The sequence below is a fragment of the Pseudoliparis swirei genome, chromosome 2 (assembly GCF_029220125.1).
Source record: "Pseudoliparis swirei isolate HS2019 ecotype Mariana Trench chromosome 2, NWPU_hadal_v1, whole genome shotgun sequence".
NCBI lineage: Eukaryota > Metazoa > Chordata > Actinopteri > Perciformes > Liparidae > Pseudoliparis > Pseudoliparis swirei.
In genome coordinates this window covers 13,556,437-13,573,758 of record NC_079389.1, presented here as the reverse complement: position 1 = coordinate 13,573,758, position 17,322 = coordinate 13,556,437, and the positions used below count along the sequence as shown (strand labels likewise).

The following is a 17,322-nucleotide window of genomic DNA, read 5'->3' as shown; positions in this document are numbered from 1 at the left end:
TGTCAGCAGCAGGAGGAGCCGGGAGGCTTCGGACCCAGCGCAGTCTGAACCACGACGATGAACTGATTTGTCTCTTCATAGCTGACTATTTTTCTCTTTTGCATTTTGTTCCTTTTCTTGTCCTCGTGGAATGACCCGGGCCCCTGTGGAAGGTGAGGCTCCGCGTGGGGACAACCTTCTGGGCTTAGCGAGCGAATTGTGACTTGTTGTGCCAATTTGTTTGTCAATTTAGGAATTTAAAAAAGTGTACAATAATAAGTAGAATTTAAATAAAGTGCCGTTTTGCTTATGTCAGTGGGGTGACACCGCATATTTTACTTTCGCCCCCTGGAACAGTTTTATTGAGGTTTGGTAAACTATTGTCCAACTCTTTTTTTTTTTTTTAAACAGGAGAGATGAAACAGTTGTCAAGATCTGTTGACAGTAGTTTGACGATAATACTTATTGCAACCTTTGTTTAAACCGCGAGCTGTCTCGACTGATTTATTGTCTTGGCTCGTAATTGGCGGCTCATCGTTGACGTCTCTCCAGCCGCAGCTGGAGAGACGCACCCTGCTACATCCGGGTGTCCTCGTGCTGCACCTGTTGTTTAACGGGGGTGGGCGGAGCCAACACTGTCCCTTTCAACACAAACCCATCTAAGCCTGCTGATGAATTGACATCATCAACTGAGTATCTGGCCTTATATTCAATCTATGAGCACACGTGTGGCTGCTAACCTCCTGTCTACACGTGTAGGTTGTGATGCCAATAGGTTGGACTGCACCAGGAGGGAGACATGGCCGAGCTGTTGAAGGGGCAAGTTGCTGACACCAACACCAACACACATGTCCATGATTTGTTTCATGAAGATGCACAGGTACGGCGTTCGCTCCTCAAAGTGAATGTTGATGTTGAATTATCAGCCAGTAACTTTCCCGCTCGTGTGTCTTCGATCAGGGCGGCCAGCAGTCCAGCCAGCCGTGGTGGAGGATCAAACTGTTTGTGTGGGAGCCAGTGCTCTTCGGTACCTGGGATGGAGTTTTCACCACCTGTATGATCAACATCTTTGGTGTGGTGCTATTCTTGCGCACCGGCTACCTGGTGGTTAGTATGTGTTGCTTTCAGTTCCCTTTCACATTGTAGATAGTAGGTGACGCTGAGAGAAAGACTGAAGTCTTACTATGTTTGCATTTGTCTGTATGTACATTAATAGAGAAGCAAAACATTTGAAGAGATCTCTTTATTAAAGAGACTAAATAACAGACGGTAAAGATTTAAATAACCAAAATCCATGCCACCTCTTTGTGTGTCCAATGCATGCTCAAGGTCATTGTTCCTTAAGCTTGTGCTACCGGTCGGCTGAATGCTGTAACAATCTTTGTTTGAATATGAATTGGTGAAATGTGGGACGTTTTTGTCAAATGGAGCAACCCCAGCTCCTCCAATTCCCTCCTTTTACTTTACTTATTATTTTGTTTATTTTATTTGTTATAGTCACATGGCTGGTGTGCTTCTCAAACAATCTCCTTTAAATTCCGTTGGAAGATTTGCATTTTTATTTTGATCTGCATCCATCATTAACCCTGTTTCCCCAGTTGATCCCGAACACTTTAATGGGCATGGGGATTTAAAACAGCAAGACAAACACATTAAGACCGGAGTAAAAAAGTGTTATTCTCCTTACAACTGTGACCTTTAAACGCATAACCAACGGTTTGAACACAGGAGTGTATAGGTCAACCCAAAGGTTGACTATTTCTTTAAGATACTGAGATAAACAAAGATAAGACAAATATGAAGACGTATAAACAGAATAAATATAGGAGAAAAAAATATATAAGCATGTTTATGGGATGTGCAAATTGTGCATTAAGTAGCATAGAAGGTCTTGGCCCGCTGACGGTGTAGTACAAGCTGTACATGATACAATATACAATTTACAGCTGCCGATGGAAACATACTGGCATAAGGGATTAAGTATTTTGTGTCATCTTGTCTCCTATCATCATCCAGGGGAACACGGGGGTGCTGCTCGGGATGTTCCTCGTCTCCTTGGTTGTGCTGGTTGCCTTAGTGACGGTGATGTCGGGGATTGGTGTGTGTGAGCAGTGCGGTGTTGGGAGTGGAGGAATCTACTCCATGATCTCTATCGTCCTGGGAGGCAGGGTCGGGGGCACTGTGGGCCTGCTTTATGTGTTTGGACAGGTGAAAAACAAATCCTGACTTTTAGTGGGCCATCTGTGGTTGATTTTGAACGACGATCCTCTACATCCTTTTTTCTTTTCCATTTTCTCGCAGTGCGTAGCTGGAGCCATGTACATCACAGGTTTCTCTGAGTCAGTGGCGGAGCTGCTCGGTCTGCAGAGCCAGTGGGCGGTGCGTGGCATGTCGGCAGTGGTGCTGCTGGCACTGCTTGGAATCAACCTGGCTGGTGTCAAGTGGATTGTCCGACTCCAGCTGCTGCTGCTGGCCGTGCTGGCTGTCTCCACGCTGGACTTTGTCATAGGCACCTTTACGCACCTTGATCCAGGTAGGGTTGGGGGTCATGAATATACCGTATATGAAGGGTTTAGACTGCCTTTAAGAGATCCATTGACACTGAAGATCCACCGCAAGGATCACAAAGGCATTCTGTGAACACTATAAAAAACTTCCCACAAATGTTCTGTGAACCTTCCGAAAACAACGTCCAGCGATCATCAAAAAAACTATGTTCAGTGAAATCTTTGCTGCCTTATGTGGAAACTAGGTAAACTACAAAGTGTAGAGCTGTGAACTCAAAGACTGGATTGCTAAACACTACACAGTTGTTTTGTTTCTCTCTCTTTTTTTAAACTTTAGTTTTATCAACAGAGAAAAAGAAAACATGAGCATTAATTAAGGGTCGAAATACAATAGGTTAGAAATTATGTGCATTTATTTAATCTCCAAATCTTTTCTTGTCACACTGTTTGATATAAAATCAAGAAACTGTACATTTGAAGAATTCTACATGTCACTACAGAAGGAAACTCTAGAACGCATAACTGCCATTACCAACACTAATTCAAAAACACACTGGTTCCTTTGACTAAAAGCCGTAGTTTTTTTTCCCACTTGTAGATAATTTTTTCCTTAAAAAATTAAAAAAAGATCTGTGGCAAACACATTGTTCTGCAACATAATCTTCACACCTTCTTAATGATTTTTGAAGCATTACTACACTAGGCAGAATTTATGAGTATCATACTCAGAGTACGACAGACAACCCGCAATTTGGAATTTTGGAACACAGGTGTAATCAATAAATTGATTGCGGCAGTGCATGGCAGTTAATGCTGGACTGCAGCTCTCGTTAACATTATTAGTTCCACATGTGTTTTCCTGCTATAACAACAAACTGGATTGATAAACCTGCTTATAGCTGAGCTTCTTTTGTGAGTAGGTTTCACACCATTGTTCCTGTATGTTTAAAAACTGCAGGGACGTGCTGTGTGAAATTAAGCATGACTATGAAAGTAGACTGAGAAGGTTTGGTAACTACAGACTTGAGTGGTGCATATCTGTGACCTGTTCAGGCCAGTAGATGTAGCTGTAGTACTATTTAATTGGGTCAGTATTGGTCCAGCGTTCTAAAGATTGTACACATTTTTGTTCTCCGATGAGAACTTTCTTTGCCCTCAGGGGTGCGTCAGGTTAGTTAGAAACTTCTATAAAATGCAGTTTTATCATGGCTCAACCCAAGTCTGAGACTGTGTTTATTTAGAAGATTTTTATTTTGTGGTTGGGAAATGTTTGCCTTTTTTTTAGTAGATTGTATTCTTTTGCTGCCTGTCAGGAAGTCCTTCCCCACATTTCCTGTTCTCACTGATTATCAACGTCCTGTCCAGTGGGAGGATAAAAGTGTTCCAGTCTTTATGTGAACAGGACATAAAAGGCACAAAACACCCTTTTGTATCTTGCATGAACAGAAAACCCATTTGACATGTACACTATGAGAAATACATCTTCAGTAAATCACTTGGACTAATGTCCTATTTTTTTCTTTATTTCCCTAGCAAACCACAAGGTACTCATAGTGCATGTGACCAGCTGTGGCTAGGTTTTCCAAGATTAAGCTTTACAACTTCTCAAACCGCAGTGTCAAAAACCAAAACGGATCTAATTCCACCTTGCCCTAACAGCCTAACCTGTACTGTTCACCGCTCCCAACCTCCTACCTTCTTCACATTACAGTAGGCAGAGGCCACTTTATAGTTCTGAAGAACTGTTGGAGAACCACCCGTAATGGCTACTCCAGGTTTTTCCAATTAAGAGCTTCTGTGTGTGTTTTGGTGGTGATCTCATGGTTGGCCGAGGACCAGCGGGTCCACTAGCTTGTTGAAACAGCCCAGATTAGCCTGCACTGAGTAAATGCTGAAGCACATCCAGAAGGAAAGGAGTCACCGGCAAAGAAACATGGTCAAAGTTTGATATCGCATCCTCTATTTACACTTTTGGAAACTGCCATAGCTAATTATATCAGGTCAGCCAAGTGACCGAGCCTACTATATGAAAGCTATACTGGGATATTGGCTTGCTGCCGGTTTGCTTGGTATTTAAAACAAAACAGGACATTAAACTTAAACGTTGAATGCACTTATTGTAGGTCGCTTTGGATAAAAGCATCTGCTAAATGACATGTAATGTAAAACTGTCAGTATTCTTTATCTGAAATGATAATATTTTGAGTTAATGATTAGTCGGTTAATAGCTTAATGGTTTTCAGGTATTTTTCTCGTCAAAAGGCCATACATTGTTTCGTTACAGCTTGTCTAACTTGAGCACATGCTGCTTGTCCCTGTTTAATATAATTGTAAACTGAAAATCTTTTAGTGTTGGGGTTGAGTCGGACAAAAATAAGATGTTTGAAGATCTCATCTTAAATATTTTCTATTTAAATTATTTTTACTGTTATTCTAAACTACACAAACATCAAGAACATAATTGTTAGTTGCTGTCCTCATCGAATGCATTTTTTATTTATTAGAACATTTAATATGAAACAATCAGTATCTGTTTTATTATAATAATAATTACGATTATTCTTCAAGTTTCAAGTTTCAAGTTTCAAGTTTTGTCTTTATATTACATGCTAAGTTTCAGTTATTAGACTTCCCCTGATTTTGATGTTACCTCAACACCAAAGATTGTTGAACGGTAAGACTGAATTCCTGGGGTGTTGGTTCAAATCAAACAGTAAAGTTTATTGTAAAGTGCATCTAAAGTTAATATCCAAAAAGCTTCGGTATTCCTGAGACTGTAAAGTCATATATTTATTCAGTTGACCGCTACATTATTCAGTCAAAACACACACTCAGCCACTATCTTAATGTCTACAACGTGCTGACATTGTGAGTGGAAGGATTTAGTGTGTTCTTACATCATGAACACTCTGACTAAGCGTCCTCATTTCCCCAGCCTTAAGGATCTGTTAAGTGACTGATTATGACATATTCTTCCTGCGGTTCTGTGCAAAGTATCATTAAAACGCTGCATAGCTGCAACATGTAAGGTAGGTCAGAACGGTGCTTTATCATCCCTGATGGGAATAATTCATGTCTTTGTGTATCAATTATTTAGTTTATTTCTATTGTCTCTTCAGCTAAACAATTCAACCGTATGATTGTGGTGCAAAGATACAAAAAACAATCTGTCACCCATCCCTTTTTAATATAAGCAGAACAGGATGCCATAATGTGCTGCTTGGGTCTGGGGCTTAGGGTGTTAACCAGACTCACCCACATTTTTTTTAAATGACAAAGAGGGAAGGCCGGAACTGAGATCTGAGGCCTGCTGCTCCAGAGACCGCTACATCATCTCTTCCTGTGATCCACACTATAATATATAGTTCCCAGTCATCCCAGTGGGACCTGTCCCACCTCAGTAACATCACAGCCGGCCCTGTTCTCCGTGCACAGCTGTTTATACTGGTTTGTGTGTGTCAGTCAGACTGGGGGAGAGGCCTCAGACCTCATGTAATCTGACTACACATTCCAGTCTGTGTCAGAGGAATGCTGAGTTCAGAAAGGAACCCCACTCTACCTATACACTTGTTCTTCAGATAATATAATACTGTCGTATGAATGCTTTCACCACAGCTTTATCCCCAAAAAGTTTTACTTTCTAAGTGAAGCAAGTGATTATTATAATTGTTTACGGTCTACCCACTTCCCTTTACAGTTGATTTCAACAAGTTGTATGAAATGAGATAAGATATTAAGCACCATCCATTGTATAACTAACAACTGTAGCTTGATGCGAGCTGGTCTTTAGTCAACGAGACTGAGTTTACAGCCATGCAGTCAGGGTGGACTTGGGCCCAGCAGTGCTTTGAGCTTCATGTTAACATCGGCATGCTAACATGATCATTTATTTTATTTATTTTTTATTTTATTTTTATTTAATTAATTATTTAATTTTCTAACATGCCCACAATCACACTTTTAACAGGCTGGTGTTTCGCGTGTATGCTGTTAGTATTTTAACAGTTTCTGACTCACTGTGAAACATGTAAGGGAGCTGCCGTCTACAGCCGTCTGTGTGCACTGCACTTGAAAGAAAATTCGGCCCAACAGCAATATTTTGTCTCTCGGCTCACAATCCAGTAAATCTGACCATGCCTTTTTCTAAAGGAGCATGGTATGATTAATGTGAATATGCTGTTACACCAGAGGATGGACAACTTGCACAAAGGTCTTCCTTGAAAGACACATTTGTTTGCCGTTTCTGTCCTCATATAAATTGTTTACAAATGACCTCAATCGAGCCCAGTCAGGCATTGGATTGTAGGGTATGTTTTAATATGGCGGGGAGCCCAAGGTGCCGACACTGACTGCCCTGCATCCGTTGTGATTGTTTTGACAGAGGGCGGTCTCACGGGGTCACAGAGTGAACACAAGTTTGGGCACATAATCCAGTTTGATGTCAGTTTTTTCCGCCTCCCTAAATTCCCATCCAGGAAAACATACTTTGGAGTAACTTTTCAAACCAGCCCTCATGGTTTGGGCTTTTGTCAAAAACTTATTTTTATTCTCTCTCTCACTCACTCACTCACACACACTCTCACTCTCATTCCTTGCTCAAACTTGGAAGCTGCTGAGCTTCTGAAAAGGGTGGTGACTTCCTTTTGGATAAACATGTCATTAATCTGAGAGAACACATTCTTTCCCATCGCAAGATAACCAAGAGGGAAATGTCCGGTGTTGTAGCTCAGGCCTGTCCTTCAGGCTGTGTTGTTTAAATGGCCCTCACCGATACAGAACAATCTCTTCCCCTGCACTTTCAACAAACTGACCTAGACTGAACCGGCTGTCATGACTTTAGACTGCAGTCTCTTATTTATGCCATTTTCGGGGGTTCAAGAAAGGCATAACGGAACAATTGCATTCATGAAATATCAGGGAGTGCTCTAATACATTTGGAGGAATATAACAAAGTTAAATAAGAATATTGTTTTGGCCACCAGCATCATTTAACCATGTATTGAAAAACTTAAATAACTGGTCCAATGTTTCAGACCTATAGTATGTAGGAGGAAGAAATCCCCTGGTGCAGACATGATGTGTTTACAACAAGCAAATGAAAACCACAGTTACAGCTTTAAGGCAGGTTTGCGTGTAGCATTACAGCTAGCATCCTGCAGTCGAGCGCTATATAGCCCTCGAGTAAAAGTTGATTTTATAACTTTTTCCAGAAGCAGAACATATGACTGATTTACTCAGTGAAAACATGCTGTTAATCCTGGCATAAGGTTCAGAACTAATGTGCTTTGTGTTGTTGTTGTCGTCGTCGTCTCCTCTCTTAGAAAATGGTTTCATCGGTTATTCAGCCGGGCTGCTCAGCAGCAACACGATGCCAGATTACACCACGGGAGAAACTTTCTTCACAGTCTTTGGGGTCTTCTTCCCTGCTGCTACAGGTGAGGCGGCCCCCAACATCTCTTCTGGATCTAATATTGTGTTGAACAAAACCTTGTAAATAACAGTGTGTGTGTGTGTGTATGTGTGTGTGTAGGGGTGATGGCTGGCTTCAACATGAGCTCAGACCTCCAGCGGCCTGAACACAACATCCCTGTGGGAACGCTAGCAGCCGTCTTCACTTCGTATGACGATATCTCAACAAACACACGCACACAACAATATAACAATATCATAAAATAAGAACATGTCAAACATGTCATTATTGCCTTTCAAAGTTCTATCTAAACCACATGGCCTGCTCCAAGGATAATTTAAAAATATAATACTTTGGGGTCTCTCCCTCCAAGGTATGAGTCATCCAAAATGGTACTTGCCAAGGGTTTTGATTTTACTTGTGTGATGCTCTCAGATCATTTTGTGGTATCTTCCATCAAAAGGGCAACCTCTTCCACCTTCATTGGAGAGAACAAACACACCCATGTTCAGGCACTCACTCGTAGAGCTGTGATGACACGTGCCCCGATTAATAGTGATAAAGCAGCAGTTGTAATAATCCTGTGTGGTGTGCTGTTGGTGACCCACAGGTGGTTCCTGTATCTGGTCTTTGTCTTCCTTCTGGGGGCCATCTGCACCAGAGAAGCTCTGCACTATGACTTCTTAATAGCAGAAAAGGTAAACTCCTGTCTCTGTTTCCATCCTGCCCCGTTAGAGCGGCCCCCTGAACAGAAGGCTTGAGGTGAGGGGATTGCCCATCATGGCTCACTTTGTTTATGTGGTGTGTTCAGGTTCTGACTGCCTCAGTTTTGAGCTATAGGAACCATTGCTGATTTTTTAGGAGTATACCAATGTACGGTTCAAAAATATAAAAAAACTATTGTGTCCGTCTCATTACCCAGCGATGACGGCGTGGACTAGAGTGGACACATAATGTAGTATCACTGCCAGACTAATGCTCATATCAATATTTGATTTTGCTTTAACCAATCCTAGAAAATCCTTGCCTGCCATCTGTGGGTAGTTGTCATTGTTTTTATAAGGTACTGGCTGCAGCGGAACTGAACTGGGTGTAGCTGTTGTGTGCGTTCAACCCCACCCCATCCTCTTCCACCATGTGTTTGTTTTTCCTCTTCCTCCAGGTCTCCTTGGTGGGCTTCCTCTTTCTGCTGGGCCTCTACATCTCCTCCCTGGCTTCCTGCATGGGCGGCCTGTACGGAGCACCCAGGATCCTCCAGTGCATTGCCCAAGAGAGGGTCATCCCCGCGCTGGCCTTCCTGGGAAGAGGGGTGGGTGAATGGGGCCAGAAAGGGAGGGATGTCTGCACATTAACACTATACTGAACACAATTGAGCTATATTCAGCATGAAGTCTAGATTATTTGGTGAGGGTGTGTGTTTATCCACCAATGAGTTCACTTGTTTTCAGAATGATCATTTGGACTGAACCCAAATTAAGTAATACCTCACGATGATTATTTAAATTCTAACAATAACATTATCAGGTATTTTATGTGCTGGCATTAAAGAGATGAGCCAAGTAAGTAGGACCTACTTTAATCTCATTACTTCCCTAGTGTAAACCTAATTGTTGCCCTGTTTGCACACACGATAGTCCAGAATAACATTGATAGCATTAGAGTCAAACATAAGACCAGAGGGATAGTTTAATTTCCTGTTCATAATTATGACTATTTTGGTTTCTAGTCATTTTTAGACAAACTCGTGAATCCCCTTTGTACGTCTCTGCATTCTGTATTTCTAACTAATGAGATTCTCCCAGCTTGGATCCATTCATAAAGTATATGGGAAGCATATTCTCATCTTTTTTTAACACCATAAATTAATCATCAACGTTCAAGTTATTCAGTTTACGAATAGTAATTGGAGAAAACAATTTCTATCGGTACACTTACTGGCTTTCTGCAGTTTTCAACTGCATTCTGCTAAACTTGGATGCTCAATTTGTAATCCATCATGGATGAGAAATTCTTCAAAGTACTTTGGATTAAAACAGAAATGGCTTCTAAGGTCACATGTCGACAAATTTGTCTCCATGACAACTGAGCAACATCTGCTTCTGTTGATCAAGACCGTTGTGAACCCATCAGAAGCTCAGTGAAACATGAGTACTTTGAGTTAGCTTGTCCCCCATAACACTGAGACAAACACATTAGTAAATGTTGACCTAGAAAACCATGAAGTGAGCAAAATGCAATAACCGCATTAATCAGTATGTATTACTCACTCTGGAAAAAACCCTGTAAAATTAACCAGAAATAAATCTACATCTTTAAATATTGGTGAACTACGAGGTAAATCATATTAATCAGTCACTACAATTCCGATGGAAATATTGTACTTTTTACTCACAAAACATATTAAAATGGACATATCTATTCTACATATATATTTAATCTAATATATATTTGAGACAACATGAAACATTTCATGGTTCCAGCTTGAGAGGATTTGCTGCTTTTCCATTTTATTTATTTTATTTTCACAATTTTGACGTTTGTACTATTAGCCGAACCAAACAAGCATTGTGAAAGTATCACTTTGGGCCCTCTGTAATTGTGTTGGGTTTTTTAGAATTTTTACAAGCCAATGTATTAATGGAGTAAGCATAAAATAACCATCAGATGAATCCATAATGAAAATAATCATTAATGTTGAACAAAATAGTTCCAAATTAGCTTTACCTCAACCAAGTCCTGCTTTTATATTAATGCATGTGTAATAATAATGTATCTGTGGTGAGTACTTGTAATACATTACATTATCTAATTTTACTGTGTGTGTGTGTGTGTGTGTGTGTGTGTGTGTGTGTGTGTGTGTGTGTGTGTGTGTGTGTGGACTGCCTCACTATAGAGTGTGTTCTTCACTTCATAGAAGTGAGTTGACTGACTGCATTACAGCAAAGAGTTACGACCCACTGCTGCTACACAACTGTCCGCGCACACAGTCACGTCGACGTCCTGACCCCGGCCACCCCAGCAGCAGTGTCTGACCTCTCAGTGGGCTGGAATGAGGCCCCAGACATCTTGGCCCAAATCAAAGCTTCAGAACAAATGCAGGAAGGGCGACGGGCAGGGCCCAGCTCCGCTGTGAGCTCTGGAGGCCCGCCAAGCGCACAGCAGTGCTCCTTAAACTGTGTGACGGGACCCGGGGAGTAAAAGCAAGCTGCTTAGCAAACCACATGTAAAAATAATTGCTAACTTTCTCCTGGTTTGGTGTTATATTGCTCGAATATAACATGTAAGTGTTGATGGCTGTTCCTCCTTCCTGTCCACGAGTAACTGTTTGTGTGGTTGCAAAGCTACAGTATCTCAATCGGGGAGGAATGGGACAATATTCCGTGTCCCAGCCTCACTGTGTTGACTTTATGCATTTACATGGTGCCACCGTCGTGTGAACCAAGTATCTCCAAAACATCGGCGTGAGTGAATTAAAAACAGGACTGACTTCAGCTTTGTGACGATGCTTTTCTTCCGGTGGCTAATTAGTTATGATTATGGTTATAATCGGAAGAAGAAGAAAAAAAATCACCAGTTTTGGTTCTGTTTTTTTCATTGTGACAGAAAGGACCAAACAAGACTCCAGTGGCAGCTATCTTTCTGACCAGCCTGCTCACCATGGCCTTCATTTTCATCGGTCAGGTTAATGTGCTGGCCCCCATCGTCACCATTAACTTCCTGCTCACCTACAGCTTCATCGACTACTCCTTCTTCAGTGTGACCATGAACCTCCAGCTGCAGGCTAAAGAGAAGAGGGAAACCCTCGTCCTGGCCAAAAGAACCCAGCGTGGCTCAACCAGGCCGAGCTCTCAGCCGCTGATTGATGCCAATCTTCCAAGCTATGGGAGTGGAGGCGAGAGTCCGCAGGGTAAAGGCACTCTGTTGGAGTTCACCAAGGACATGGACCAGATCTTTCCCCCTGTGTTAGATGGTGACGCTGGGTCTGGGAAGACCTCCTACAATGCAGAGCTCGGCAGTCAATACGAGGGCAGAAAAGCTAATGTCACCACAAAGCAGAAGCTGATGGACAGCTTTGGTTTGGACCTGAACGGCAATATGTTCTCAGAAGAGAAAGGAGAGGAAGCCGAGGTGCCGTGTGGGGCCACAGAGCCCATGGCTGGAGAAGAACCACAATTACAATGCTACTCCAAAATGAACCATGCTGAGCAGGATTCATCTGCAGGTGATCAGCTGCAACCATCACACACTATACTAGGAGAAGAGATCATAAAAGTTGGTTGTACCTTCTTTTTTGTTGTTGTAACCTGACCCTTTTTTTTGACTCAGGTGTCGGAGGTAAAGCCGAGCACCAGAGCTTTGAGATCAAACCCATGCAGGATTCATTGCATGCAAAGTTCTGCAACCACTGGGCTGCTCTTATCGGGGTAGGCAACACATTTCATGCTCTACATTATTTATGTATCTTCTAATGATTTTTTTTCAGATAATATTTACCTAATTTCATGATGTTCTTTTCTTTCAGGCATTGAGCTCCATATTGATTATGTTTCTCATTCAGTGGGCGTATGCCTTGGCAAACATAGTCTTTGCCTTGCTGCTCTTCTTCTACATCGGGAAAACAAGTCCTGGACTGCCTATAGGTGATTTCCATCGGTTCATTTCCTGTTCAGACGCTCTTAGCTTGGCTCCACGGTGATGTCCTGTCAGGGTCACCAGAGGTCTTGGCTTGGACAGCACAGTCCCATGTAAAGAGAATATATGCATTACAAAATGAAAAATCAAAGTGATGGAATGCTATAGTAACATAATGTAGGACAGAAGGAGTCGTTTCTGTCTGTTACTTATATCTACCAACTGCACCTCTGCAGCGTTGTCCAGTGTGGAATGCCAAAGTGAACTTTAGACATAAAATGCATTTGATCCATTTTCGTGAGCGATTATATCCGGAAGACCCTGGAGAAACTTCTTAAAATGTGGTTCACATGTCCACTTGGACTTGAGGTTGAACTAGTGATCAAAGGTCAAGGTCATTGTGTCCTTACAAAACACATATTTTGGCCATAACTCAAGAATTCCTATGCTAATTCACACCCTTTTCTAAAAGTATACAATGATGAAGTGATTACCTTTTGGACAGACACGGATGTAAGCTGTCAAATGTGAGGCAGTAATTCTAATTCGGTAAAGCCTTCTCATTGAAAAACATGCATTTTACTAACGCACTGTAAAAACAAGGCGTACTGGTCTTTGCCATGGTATGCACAGAGGAGTCTCCTGGAATTAAAAGGTATTTTACTGAGCAGCGAATCACCATTCACCATGCATTTTATATTCTATAAATCAAATGCTTTTAATGAACATATGATATGTACTTGATCGGTTTACTCTGCTGAAAGGAGGAAACGTGTTCTCGTTGCCTGGTGTTATGTTTGTGGCACGATGACGAGACAATTCCATAAACTTGTTTAATTTGACGCCTTTTATAATAAGAGTTGTCTGCAAGTAATTCCTTTTATATGAGCTAAAGCAATCTTCCCTTGTGCATTTATCTTGGGTTATTGGATCATTTATATCACCCCATTATGTCCAACAAAAGACCGCTTGATTTGCAGTTTAGGATTACGATTTGGTCACCCCCTGCTCGGCTGTAATGTGACCTGCTAATGTACTCGAGCACATTTATGGGAGTTTCACTTGTGGTCTTTTTGCCTGGCAGGATGGCAGCTGTTGTGGTGGCTTAGGGTTTCTAGAATGGCTGGATGGGACGCCCGGCAATGTGCAATGAACTCGCCACAGCACAGCGTGCCTCAGCTGTCTGACTTACGACATTTTAGAGCACAATACCTTCAAGTGTTGAAGCGATGCTTTTCCCGCTCTTTAACTACATTTGTGTACATTGTTGCATAATAATATTAGAGGAGTTTTGGGGTGTTCTGCAGCTAGGAATGAAATGAACTCTTTGAGCTCATTTCTCCAGATGACAGTTTGTATTTTGATTTATTTGCAGGTATTGCAGCTCGATTCAGCTTTTTCACATGGCTCAAATCAACATTAAATAGCATCTGCAGGTATTGTGTGGTTGTTATGGTCCAAAATGATCAATCAGTTTATAGGAATAAGTGCTGGATGAATAATGCATATAAATGTCATTCATCATAAAACACTTTGATGCTAAATTATCTGTTCTGATCATTGACAAATCACAGACTGAAATCAAAGTAAAATGTCATATTTGTCATCTATTCATTCTAGTATTACTAAGTCATGTAAGATACGATTTTCAGTTAGTAATTTCACATGTCACGCTGTCCCCTGAAACACATTTCTCCATCTGTCAGGAGGAACCGATCTCCTCAGGATGAGTTCGTAGTCACTCCCCCTCTGACTGGGGTTAGGCTGAAAACCAAGCAGCTCACAGAAGAAAACGCTGACTTTGCCTCTCGCCACCGCTATCACCAATCCTCATTCATCAGGGTCAACAAGATGGTGCAGCCACCGGTCCACTGACTGACTTAAAGACTGCCTCCGCTACAAGCCGTCAGCCCACAACCACACATTCTGCCTCAACCCATGTCTTCAGTCGTCCTGTGCGCCATATTCTGCACATGCGTACGGTGGCTCAGATCATTTTTCTTCCATATATATATAATTATTATTATATATAAACTAAAAGTGATGTCTAAATATACTTTATTGGTTTAACTTTTGAAGTATCGCAATCTTTGTGAAAAAATGTTGTTTACAGATGACTGGGTCACTTGCAGGAAGTCCAGATGCCATGGTGCTCATGTAGCTAAAATATATTGTGTACATGTGGTACAATGGTTTCATTAAAATATGTGAGTTCACTTCTGCGTGTGTATGGATCATTGACATTTATCTCGGGTTGTCATGAGTTTGCTTTTTGAAGTCATTAGTCACACATATTATGGCAGACCTACAATCAATTAGAAGTAACAAAGAATAAAGAAATGGTCATATTCACTGGGGGCATCTGATTTGAGTGAATATAACTCAGAAAATGTATATCTCACTTCTCTTTATTGTTTAACAGGAAAACATTAAAGAAATATCAGAAGGTAAAATGAGCTGTGTCTTGTATAAGTAATGCAGAAAATGGTTTCTGTAGTTTAGGATGCATCATAAGCCTATTCCTAAATGCCTCTTATATACAGTAGTATAAGTCTAACTGATAATTATCTTGTGTACTAAAAATATATAACAAATGGCATAAATTTGATTTAATGTATTTGTAGAGCACGATATTGTACAAAGGCAGTTGAGTCCTTTACATAAAAACAAAAAACAAAGCAACAACAATGTGCAAATAAACAGACCAGACCAAGAAGTCGGACCGTTCTAAAATGTAAATGTTTGACTAAATATTGAAATACTGTATCGCAGTACCAAAGATGCATTCCTCAAATCTGATCCAAATCAGATGAGTGATGTTCGGTGACAATGTCAAAGGAAAATGTGTTTAAAGTGGGTTGAATCTACGACAGCACGCTATGAATGTTTGAATCCATCATTAAATATTGGCGTTTTCTCTGTGAAGGAGACTCGAGTCCCTCCGTTTGTTCAAAGCAGCATCCTGATACCACAGTGCATCTTGGGAATATGATCTTTGATTGAGTATAAGGAAAAGCTTCCGATCGGTTGATGGCAGAAGGAATAACACTTTTTAAAAATACATACCGAATAGACTGTATGATACATAAGGTCATGTTATGTGAGTGACGTGTTTGTGTCGCACAGTTTAGAAGAGTCACTTTTATAGTAGCTCTACAAGCAAAGCCTTGAAAACCACTTCCTCACAGCATTTTGTTATCAGCTCTGAAACCTGGCAACTGGCATATCTTTAGGCCGAAAGATACTCGTACCTTGTTTCCTCGTAATCAATTTATCTGTGGATTACTCACTCAGTCCTGAGACATCAGGGTTTTACATCCAGAGTAGACAACACTCAAGATGTTTTGGCTGAAGAATGGGACTGAACAGAGTGTTACACTTTAATAGAGCAGTTTTAGATTAATAGTGATGGCTTGAAATATGGAAATACTCTTTGCAGCAGTGATGTGTGCTTTTTGTCATGAAGGCAAGAAAGCAGCAGCATGTATGGTCTGAACATTTCAGGCTAAATATAGTGGTATTTGTATTCCAGTAATGTAAATGCACTTATTTTACTTTTCACCAACCATTTAGCTCTAATGACATAAGTCAAGGATGGAATGGGATATTTCTTTATTCATACCCAGGGGGAAACTAAGTGAAGCAGCAGCAAACATGTTTAAATATACAATACAATAAAATGAAAAGGAGTGACATTTAAGAATTTAAATAATAAAGGAAATTTAAATAAAAAATAAATAAAATGAAAGTTTATACAGTGTATCTAATGTATAAAGTGAAGCAGTGCAAGGTTTATAGATGTTCATATGAGGAGGCTCTGGCCAGAGGTGATTTATTATACAGTCTTATTGCAGTTGTCTCTGTCCTTGTGAAGCGGAGCTGAAGCAGTCAGTTGGAGGACGTGTTCCGCTGTCCCTGCAGTAGCTGGTGCAGAAGGTGGTCCGGGTTATCCACTATGGACAATCATGTCATGATGGAGCCGGCCTTCATCGCCAGTTTAGTGAGTCTGTTGTAATATTGTCAATATCCATTAACAGACCGCCATAATGAAGTGAGAGAGGTCAAAAGAATACAGTATTTAGACAATGTATTATTGATAATATTGTTTTGCCTTAAAAGTCTAAAATACTGCAGAATAAAATGTCATTCTTCAATAACCTTTTAGCCATGTCAAGCCCTTCCCCACCAAGTAAACAAATAAAGTAACACATTTATTTTTAAAAAGTGTTTACATCTTATTTGAATGGCTCAGATAATCAAAAGTAAGGCTTTAAAATGTACTAATATGGTTTCAATAATAGGACATGTCATAATGAAGAGATAGTGTCATTATTTAAAATAATATTAATATATTATATGACTTGACCAAACATGTTTATCTTCAGATTTTTTTATTACATCATTTTTAATTAATGGAAATGGAAAGTGTTCATGGAAATGACAAATGAGTTGCCATCATCATCCAGAGCAGATTAACGATCTGTCAAAACCTCCAAGTCTCTCGGGGCTGAAGGGGAACATTCCGACAACACCTGAAGGCAGCACCGGGTTGAATTGTCTACTATGGGTTTAATAAAAACACTATCACTTCGTGGTGGTCTGTGTGTGTGCGCGTGTTTGTGTGCGTGTGTGCGCGTGTGTGTGTGTGTGTGTGTGTGTGTGTGTGTGTGTGTGTGTGTGTGTGTGTGTGTGTGTGTGTGTGTGTGTGTGTGTGTGTGTGTGTGTGTGTGTGTGTGCAGGAGGAGGAGGAGCCCGGGCTCCTTCGCTGTGATAATAGGCTGCTGCCTCGGCTCC

General features: G+C 40.9%; 1 protein-coding gene across 3 annotated transcripts; it reads left to right on the top strand.

The window, feature by feature from the left end:
• The first annotated feature begins 13 nt into the window (after nt 1-13).
• On the top strand, nt 14-14,744 carry slc12a8 (solute carrier family 12 member 8). 3 transcript variants are annotated; one of them, XM_056437550.1, is made up of 14 exons: nt 14-152; nt 739-798; nt 940-1,086; nt 1,996-2,187; nt 2,281-2,512; nt 7,808-7,921; nt 8,017-8,104; nt 8,507-8,594; nt 9,059-9,205; nt 11,500-12,118; nt 12,223-12,320; nt 12,419-12,536; nt 13,904-13,964; nt 14,235-14,744. In XM_056437550.1, exons 2-14 carry the CDS (start codon nt 745-747, stop codon nt 14,401-14,403), a joined length of 2,127 nt encoding a protein of 708 aa, XP_056293525.1. In that variant the 5' UTR covers nt 14-152; nt 739-744; the 3' UTR covers nt 14,404-14,744. The 3 variants fall into 3 exon arrangements, with proteins under 3 accessions (XP_056293525.1, XP_056293518.1, XP_056293534.1); XM_056437543.1 differs by having other exon boundaries at nt 739-859; XM_056437559.1 differs by lacking the exons at nt 14-152; nt 739-798 and having other exon boundaries at nt 1,003-1,090.
• The last annotated feature ends 2,578 nt before the right edge of the window (nt 14,745-17,322 follow it).

What these genes read in the sequence shown, in the direction of transcription:
- slc12a8 (XM_056437543.1), top strand. Translation starts at nt 779, where the DNA reads ATGGCCGAGCTGTTGAAGGGGCAAGTTGCTGACACCAACACCAACACA. An exon ending in TGCTTTATGTGTTTGGACAG is followed by an intron (nt 2,188 to 2,280) that starts GTGAAAAACAAA and finishes ATTTTCTCGCAG; the next exon opens with TGCGTAGCTGGAGCCATGTA. An exon ending in CTTTACGCACCTTGATCCAG is followed by an intron (nt 2,513 to 7,807) that starts GTAGGGTTGGGG and finishes CTCCTCTCTTAG; the next exon opens with AAAATGGTTTCATCGGTTAT.